Genomic DNA, 8,869 nt, shown 5'->3' on the forward strand with positions numbered 1-8,869 from the left:
GATGCAATAGGAGGCACCAATATTGCTTGCTACACATGGACTTCACCTAATTACAAAGGGAGGGTAAGCAATGTAGTGCAACTGTGTGCTGCAGAGGAAAAGAAAATTGGAAAAAATCTAAATATTTATAAAGTAGAATATTTAAATAAATTTAATACAATAAGATAAATACAATTTATATAAATTATGAAGCACGCTAGCTAACGGAAAGTTCTCTAAAACACGTTTTAAAGGGAAAAGAATCAATTGCAGAGCAAGTCAAATAATGTAATCCTGGATTTCACGAGTGAGATCTGCATTTGGGGAACCATAATTGTATATATTTCATGACCTAGTTGAAATTATTTATCAAGTAATAGAAAATAGAAAAGTGATGAAGTCCAAGAATTAAATTAAACCCTGGGCCATCCAGTATTAGGAGGGCAAAGGATATATATATATATATATATATATATATATATATATATATATATTCTCTTGATAGATGATAGATAGGAAAGACTTTTGGACTGCTTTTTTTTTAAAAAAATATGAAATTTATTGTCAAATTGGTTTCCATACAAAACCCAGTGCTCATCCCAACAGGTGCCCTCCTAAATGTCCATCACTCACCTACCTTTACTTTTGTACATATGAGAAAATGTCCCTACATTACATGCTTACATATATATTCCCTGAAACTTGATTTCAGTAATTTAAACTACTTCAAAAAGTGTATGAGAATTCCCATTTCTTCACCCCACCTCTATACCTGTCATCAGAATATTTAATAAATCAGAATAGTTAATAAATTTAAATATTCATTTCTAATTGATAAGTGTGTTTCCATGTCTGTGATTTGTATTGAAATTGAGTCTCTCCTCTTAAAAACTGAGAACAAACTGAGGGCTGATAGGGGGTGGGAAGGAGGGAGGGTGGGTGATGGGTATTGAGGAGGGCACCTGTTGGGGTGAGCACTGGGTGTTGTATGGAAACCAATTTGACAATAAATTTCAAATATTAAAAAAAAAAGAAATTGAGTCTCTCTCTTTCTCCACACATATACACAGAGCCATTTTAAAATGTTTTCTTCCACGAATTTTTTGTTCATTTTATTGAGTTCTTTCTATACTTAATTTTTGTCAGATAATAGGTAATAAAAGGTTATTTCAATACTTTTTTTACTTGAATTCCTTAAATTATTAGTGAGAACTTTTCTTGTAATTATTGACCATCCACGTTTTTTTTGTGCAGTGTTTACAAATTTTGTTTATTTTGCTATTTTTCTGTAGGGTCTCTTGAGGCACTAATACCCTTCACTCACAGACAGATTTATTATTTCAACATATATTTATTAGGTATTTATTATTTGCCAGACACTCCAGCCAGACACCGTATCCCAGATCTTTCTTCTAAGATGTAGATGCTTATATTTACTAGAAATGTCCATTTAGAGAAATAAAGGTATTAGTACCCATCCAGACATGGATGAATTGTCAAGGGAAACATACACTGGTCAAAAAACATTTATCCCTAAGTGCTGCATGACTATAGAGTAAAAAGGATGCAATGTGTAATTTGAGGAGACCACTCGCTCAGGAAGAGTCTTTTTGTCATCTCTGTACTAATGGCAAGATTTTTAAAAAATTACATGTTTCTGAGCTTTCATTTACTCATTTCCTAATGGGAATAATTGTATCTATATTGTAAAGAGCAAAAAAGCAAAATTTTTTTTTATTTTTTTAAATATGAAATTTATTGTCTAATTGGTTTCCATACAACACCCAGTGCTCATCCCAACAGGTGCCCTCCTCAATACCCATCACCCACCCTCCCCTCCCTCCCACCCCCATCAACCCTCAGATTGTTCTCAGTTTTTAAAAGTCTCTTATGGTTTGGCTCCCTCCCTCTCTAACCTTTTTTTTTTTTTCTTCCCCTCCCCCATGGTCTTCTGTTGAGTCTCTCAGGATCCACATAAGAGTGAAACCATATGGTATCTGTCTTTCTCTGTATGACTTATTCCACTTAGCATAACACTCTCCAGTTCCATCCACGTTTCTACAAAAGGCCATATTTCATTCTTTCTCATTGACATGTAGTATTCCATTGTGTATATAAACCACAATTTCTTTATCCATTCATCAGTTGATGGACATTTAGGCTCTTTCCATAATTTGGCTATTGTTGAAAGTGCTGCTATACACATTGCGGTACAAGTGCCCCTATGCATCAGCACTTCTGTATCCCTTGGGTAAATTCCTAGCAGTGATATTGCTGGGTCATAGGGTAGATCTATTTTTAATTGTTTGAGGAACCTCCACACTGTTTTCCAGAGCGGCTGCACCAGTTTGCTTTCCCACCAACAGTGCAAGAGAGTTCCTATTTCTACACATCCTCTCCAGCATCTATAGTCTCCTGATTTGTTCATTTTAGCCACTCTGACTGGTGTGAGGTGCTTTCTGAGTGTGGTTTTGATTTGTATTTCCCTGATGAGGAGCGACGTTGAGCATCTTTTCATGTGCCTGTTGGCCATCCGGATGTCTTCTTTAGAGAAGTGTCTATTCATGTTTTCTGCCCATTTCTTCACTGGATTATTTGTTTTTCGGGTGTGGAGTTTGGTGAGCTCTTTATAGATTTTGGATACTAGCCTTTTGTCATTAAAGCAAAATATTTCATGGGTCATACACAGCATATGGTACATTTGGTACTTCACAGATGTTAGTTTCCCTCCTTTCTCACATCAATCTTTCCTTTAAAGGAGATCCCTTTGAGATAATCCAAATAGCATGATTATATTATATATATATATTATAATTATAATATATATATAATATGTAGATTATACATATATAATACACATATATAATATACATATATACATATATATAATATACATATATTATACATAATATATATTATGTATATTATATGTATATATGTATGTATTATATGTATATATGTATGTATTATATTACATGTATATATGTGTATATTATGTATATTATATTATGTATGGTCCCATGGAGTTTAACAATTTTCCAAAATCTTCATTTTGAAACAATGTATTATTATTACAGACATTCACATTAAAATAAGCCAGAATGGGTTTAGTAGACCATGTTTACTTGAATTAGCTTCCCAGTGCTATTGTAATAAACATAAACTTGAAGGCATAAAACAATACACATTTATTCTTTTCCAGCCATGGAAGCCCTAAGTCCAAAATCAGTTTTACCAGGCTGAAATCAAAGCTGTTGGAAGTTTCTGGAGAGGCTCACTTTTGGAGTCTCTAGGGAAGAATCCATTTTTTCTTGCCTTTTCCAGTGTGTATAATTGCATTCCTTGGATCATAGCTCCTTCCTCCATCTTCAAAGCCAACAGCTTAGCATCATACTTCAGTTGTCACATTGCCACCTTCTGTAGTAAAGGTAAAATGCAGATGAAGTTGTGTTGACTTCTTATTCTATGAACACAACTTCTAATTTAGATCAAATTATTTTTCTTCTAATGTAAAGAAATCTTGAATTCCAAGTTTTTGTGTGCATGTTTAAAAACCAGAATGATAGCTGATAATATGTTGGCTCTATTAACAAAAGCATTCAGTAAACAATTATTAATAGTTTAAAATCAGCATCATCCTATGATTAAAACAGAAAATCAGTTAGTAACTCTAGTGATTTGATATTACTTTAATCAAATTTATGGAATAATAATAATAAAATATTTTTTGAAGTTCATATTCATGAAAGGGAAACATCCAGACTTTTTATGAATGGCAGTGTGAATTTAGTTAAAAAATTCAACATTGAGAATAAATTTTTTTGTTATATGGTGATAACATGAACACACATTTTGGTTGAGCAAAACACTGTAGAAACATCAATGTTTTACTAAATTAAGAAACATGAAGAGAAAATAATTAGAATTAGTTGTGTCACATACATAATTCATTAACTGTGTAAACAAGATGTTGTATTTTGCAAATGAAAATAGAAATGGTGGTTTCCCATATTTACAAATAAAAACACTCATGAACACATATACTCTGTGAGAGAGAGAGAGAGAGAGAGGACACAGTAGAAGCTACAACTTGGCAATTTTCTACTTCTCTGGTTGGGTAGTGGATTCACAAATGTGAAAGACAGAAAGGGACAAACATAGGTTACTAAAAAGAGTGTTGTGAACCAAGGGTTATGATGAGTCCATGCATCTGTGGTACATTTAAAAAATGATGAATGGTCCCTTTTTTGCTTTGTAGCTGTCTGACACTCTCTCTAAATAAGAAGAGGTCAAATATTGGAGTGCAAGTTTCAAGTGTGAAGAGAAGTGAAGGGAGAAGGTGAGAAGGAAGTTGGTGAAAGCAGATTGGGGTATACGGATTTTGAGGTTCCTCAGGGACATTCAAGCAGTGGTATCCAATAGACAGTTGGCAAAGAGGGTGTAAAGCTCAGGGGAGAGGATAGCCTGGTGCTGGAGATTTGCGAATCATCTATGCTTAGAGGGAAATGAACAGAAATAACTCAGGAAGAGAGAACGTGTGGACTGAGGAGAGAGGAGGCCCAGGAACACAGCTACTCAAGGTGGCAGCTCTACTTTCTGGCGGACACTACCACCAGAATTCTGGAGTCTGGCAGAGCCTGTCTTGAAAGCAGCCTGTGGGATTCAGTTGCTGAGTGCTCTCTGCAAAGTCAGGTACCCTCCCTGCGATCAGCTGTCACACCTGGCAATGACGTACATCTCAGAGGGATGCTGTGTGAGGACCTGAGATGCGCGCCAGGTAAAGCACCTGCGGTAAAGAAGCCTCTGGGCTGCCTTCTCGGTGACCCCCTTTTGCCACACTGCTCCCCACTGTCTGTGGCTGGCTGGTCCCTACGGGATGGGGATGAGGGGGCGGAGCGGGGTGGGGAACCGAGCTTGGGTGACGCGGCGCTCACGTGACCGGTCGGGCGCCGACGTGGGCAGCAGCCCCCGCGCCCGCCTGCTCACCCGCCCTGCGGTCCGGTGCCTGCGCTGTCCGCTCCCGTCGCCCGCGCAGAACCAGCTCCCTGAGCTGCCCGGGCGGCGGGCGAGGGGCCGGCGGGCTTCGGCGAGCCCGAGGAGGCGCAGGCCTGGCCCGGGCCCCGCAGGTCCCGCTGGTCGGTGTGAAGGTGGGTGCTGCCGGCGGCCCCGGGCAGGGGTGGAGGTGGATGGGAGTAGGATCTGGGAGCAGGGCGGGGTGGGGAGGGGTCCGGGAGGTTGGGGAGGAGGGGGACGCGGCGGGGATGTGGGCAGGTGAGGAGGGAGCATCTTGCAGCAGGCTCTGTCGCCTCCTCGACGCCCCTCCTCTGCGCTCTCCATACATTTTTGGACCTGAAATGGGAGGGGGGCGCCCCCGCAGTGCGACAGTGAAATGTAGACAGACATATTCTAGAAATAACCCCCTCTCACACTCTGCACCTAAGTGGAAATATTGACCTCCGCAAAAAGAGGGTGAGGGCGGGCGGCTTGTCTGCAGGGGAGGGGGTCACAGAGACCCAAACAGTTTGGAAAGCATCCTGGTCTGGAGCCTGAGGCCTGGAAAGTAATGGCGGCTGGGATGCGGGGGAGGTAAGTGAGGGAAATGTTGCATGAGGAGGGCCCAGATTCAGGAAAGAAACATCAATTTGCTGAGAGCAAATTGCTGAGACGCCCTGCCCCTGTCTCCTGTCTGTCTGCAGGTCTGTGTGTCTGTCCCCAGCACTCTGCAAGACTAGAAAAATAGGAAGAACCTGTTCAGAATCCCTGCGGGTGAGTGAAAGGAGGGAGGGGCACTGGACAGAAACAGTGAGGGGAGGGTGTAGAAAGCACAGCTTGGGCAGAATTTGAGAGCCCCACTGCCCATCCCCCACCACATATATTGCACACACCCCACCACGCTTTAGGATGGTAGAGAAGATGGTAGGGCCTGCCAAGGAAATGGTTGGCTCTCAAGTGTGGGATGAATTATGGGGTAGAGGGTGGGCAGAAGACACACTTGGAGGGCTGGGCCAGGTCAAAGGAACCCAGCCAAGGGGAAAGATGCCAGTACTATCAGGACCTGCATTCCACCTCCAAGCCCTCAGTCTCCCTTGTCTTCTTTATCTTCTCTTCCCCTTACCACCTCACCACACCCCCCAGTACAGGAAAAGAAGGGGAAATCTCAGCATGGAAAAACTCTACAATGAAAATGAAGGAAAGCTGGAAATCGAGGGAACGCCAGAAGATGAAGTAGATACAGAAGATGAAGGAAAATCAGATGAGGAAGAAAAGCTGGAAGTGGAGGGGAAGCCAGGGCATGAGGGGAAGCTCCAGATTGAGGGACAGCCAGATGATGAGGGACAAGCAGAAGATGAGGGAAAGCAAGAAAAGCAGGGCAAGTCTGAAAATGAGGGAAAACCACACAGTGAGGGCAAGCCAGAATCCCTGGCAAAGGCTGAGAGTGAGTCGCGGGCTGCCGAAAAGCGCCCAGCTGAAGATTATGTTCCTAGGAAAGCAAAAAGAAAAACGGACAGGGGGACAGACGATTCCCCCAAGGACTATCAGGAGGACTTACAGGAAAGGCACTTGGGCAGTGAGGAGATGATGAGAGAATGTGGAGATGTGTCAAGGGCTCAGGAAGAGCTAAGGAAAAAACAGAAAATGGGTGGTTTTCATTGGATGCAAAGAGATGTACAGGATCCCTTTGCCCCAAGGGGGCAACGGGGTGTCAGGGGAATGAGGGGCGGAGGTAGGGGCCAAAGGGGCTTACATGATATCCCATATCTTTAATGTCTTTGGCGTTCATTTCTGATTTCTCTAATGAGAATATTGCTGATCCTGCTTTCCCAAGCAGGCATTTGCCAGGCTATGTGCTTTAACCTTAGGCTGATACTTTGCTTTAGGTGTCACTCTTGGTTATCAGCAGCCTTTTGATCCAACTACAGTGTCCTCTGTCTTTTAGTAGGGGATTTTCACCCATGTGCATGGAAAAGATGTTCATGGTACATTGTAAAATAACAATAAAGATAAAACCATTTTCAGAACCATATATACAGTATCAGCCCATTTTTGTAAAAATATATTGGCATAATGCATTTGTTCACAGAGAAGACTCTGAAAGTGTGTTACACTAAAAAGTAGACAATATTTTTTCCTGTATGGTAGTCAAAATAGGCCTCACCTTTACTCAAAAATGAGTTCAACCACATCATGGTTTGGTAAGGTACCTCTGTGCCATTCCCCTGTGTGCATGCCCATCCCCATGTCTTTCCCTAGTTGTAACCATGTCAGTGATCACCGCTGCTCCTCCTGAGTCCTGTACCATCCTATGGCTCCCACCATGTGTGATTCTTTTTATTTGTTCACTCATCTCTTTTTCCTAAAGGATATATGAATTATGTTTTTCATAATTAAAAAATAACTAAAACCAGAAAATAATACATGATTGAACTGTTTAATGAGTTTAAGAGGGCAGTGAAGATACTTAAAATTCCTGTTGTTAGAACATATGATAATAGGTAAAACTCCCATTTTCTGGGACTAATAGCTAGAGGAATCCACCTGGCAGACCCATTTCTGTAAGGGTCAGTGTTGTCATTTGTGAAATGGGGATATTGCTTGCTTCATGGGCCTGCCAAGTGGATCAGATGAGGTACTGAGGATGTGAGCTGTGTTGTAACCCAGCCTCTACCACATACTTAAGGGACAAATGGCTCCCACACCATTCCCATGCAAGAACAGGTATGTGAATGGAATCGGACACTTGGAGCAGGACTGAGGGAGGCCTCACCTGTGCCCAGTAACAAGTCTAGGCAGCTAGAACATGAATGCAATTGTCTCCTGGATACTTCGATGTCCACTGAGCTCTGTGCCCTTTCTCCTGGGTTCTGTACTCATTACTGATACTGTCTAATGAGGAGGAGGCCTTAAGGTGCCAAAGCCCTATCAATTTCTCTAGAACAAATGCCCACCCACCCTTGACCCTTATAGATGTGTGGATGGGCTTTTTCCCACTTGAATTACAGTTATTCAGTTACCTGTTAGCAGCTGAATGCTAGTGCTACTTGGGACTCTAATATCTGTTATTTTTTAGCAAAATGACCATTTATGTGTATTTTTTAGTTTGTGTGTTTTTGCATACATGAATATCCTCGTCAAATTCAGATATTGCAAGCTAGACCAGGAAAAAAAATATATCTGTATGATAAAAGCTGTGCTATTCTTACAGGTTAATATCTGCAAACTCTCTTTCCTAGGTTGAATTCTCTCCCAAGAAACTTGTCAGGCCCACATGAGCAATTCAGCAGACCCTTAAACATATTTAATTTTTAGGTCCTTATTCATGAACATGTCGTGTATAGACCAGCTGCATCAGTATCACCTGAGAGTTAATTAGAAATGCAAAATATCACGGGGTGCCTGGGTGACTCAGTTAAGTGTCTGACTCTTGATTTGGGTTCAGGTCAAGGCCTCATGGTTCATGATTTCAAACCCCACATTGGGCTCCACATCAACAGTACGGAGGCTGCTTGGGATTCTCTCTCTCTCCCTCTCTTTCTGCCCTTCCCTTGATTGTGAATGTTTTTTTTCTCTCTCTCTCAAAATAAATAAATAAGCTTAAAAAAAGAAATGCAGAATCTCAGGACCTCCCTCAGACCTACTGAGTTAGAATCTTCATTTTAGCAAGATCCCCTGGTGATTCCTTTGCACGCTGAAGTTTGAGAAACACTGGCTTAGATGGAGACTCTTTTCAGGCTCTCCACTCCCACGTTCCCATAAAATATGTGCCTGAAAAGATAAATATATGCACCATATAAGATACACATCACAGATTATTAAATAGACCTACGTTTGCCAAACTGCAGTTACCCTTCCTCCATGCATTGGTAGGTCTTGGAACTAACTCAGTGGGTCA

At 41.4% G+C, this 8,869-nt stretch overlaps 1 protein-coding gene across 1 annotated transcript; it reads left to right on the forward strand.

The window, feature by feature from the left end:
• Positions 1 to 4,484: 4,484 nt before the first annotated feature.
• On the forward strand, positions 4,485 to 6,694 carry TCEAL6 (transcription elongation factor A like 6). Its single transcript, XM_042974248.1, is given in 4 exon segments — positions 4,485 to 4,756; positions 5,676 to 5,745; positions 6,115 to 6,663; positions 6,665 to 6,694. Coding segments are annotated over 4 exon segments (660 nt in total). The 5' UTR covers positions 4,485 to 4,745.
• The last annotated feature ends 2,175 nt before the right edge of the window (positions 6,695 to 8,869 follow it).

This window comes from Panthera tigris, chromosome X (assembly GCF_018350195.1).
Source record: "Panthera tigris isolate Pti1 chromosome X, P.tigris_Pti1_mat1.1, whole genome shotgun sequence".
In the NCBI taxonomy this organism is placed as follows: domain Eukaryota; kingdom Metazoa; phylum Chordata; class Mammalia; order Carnivora; family Felidae; genus Panthera; species Panthera tigris.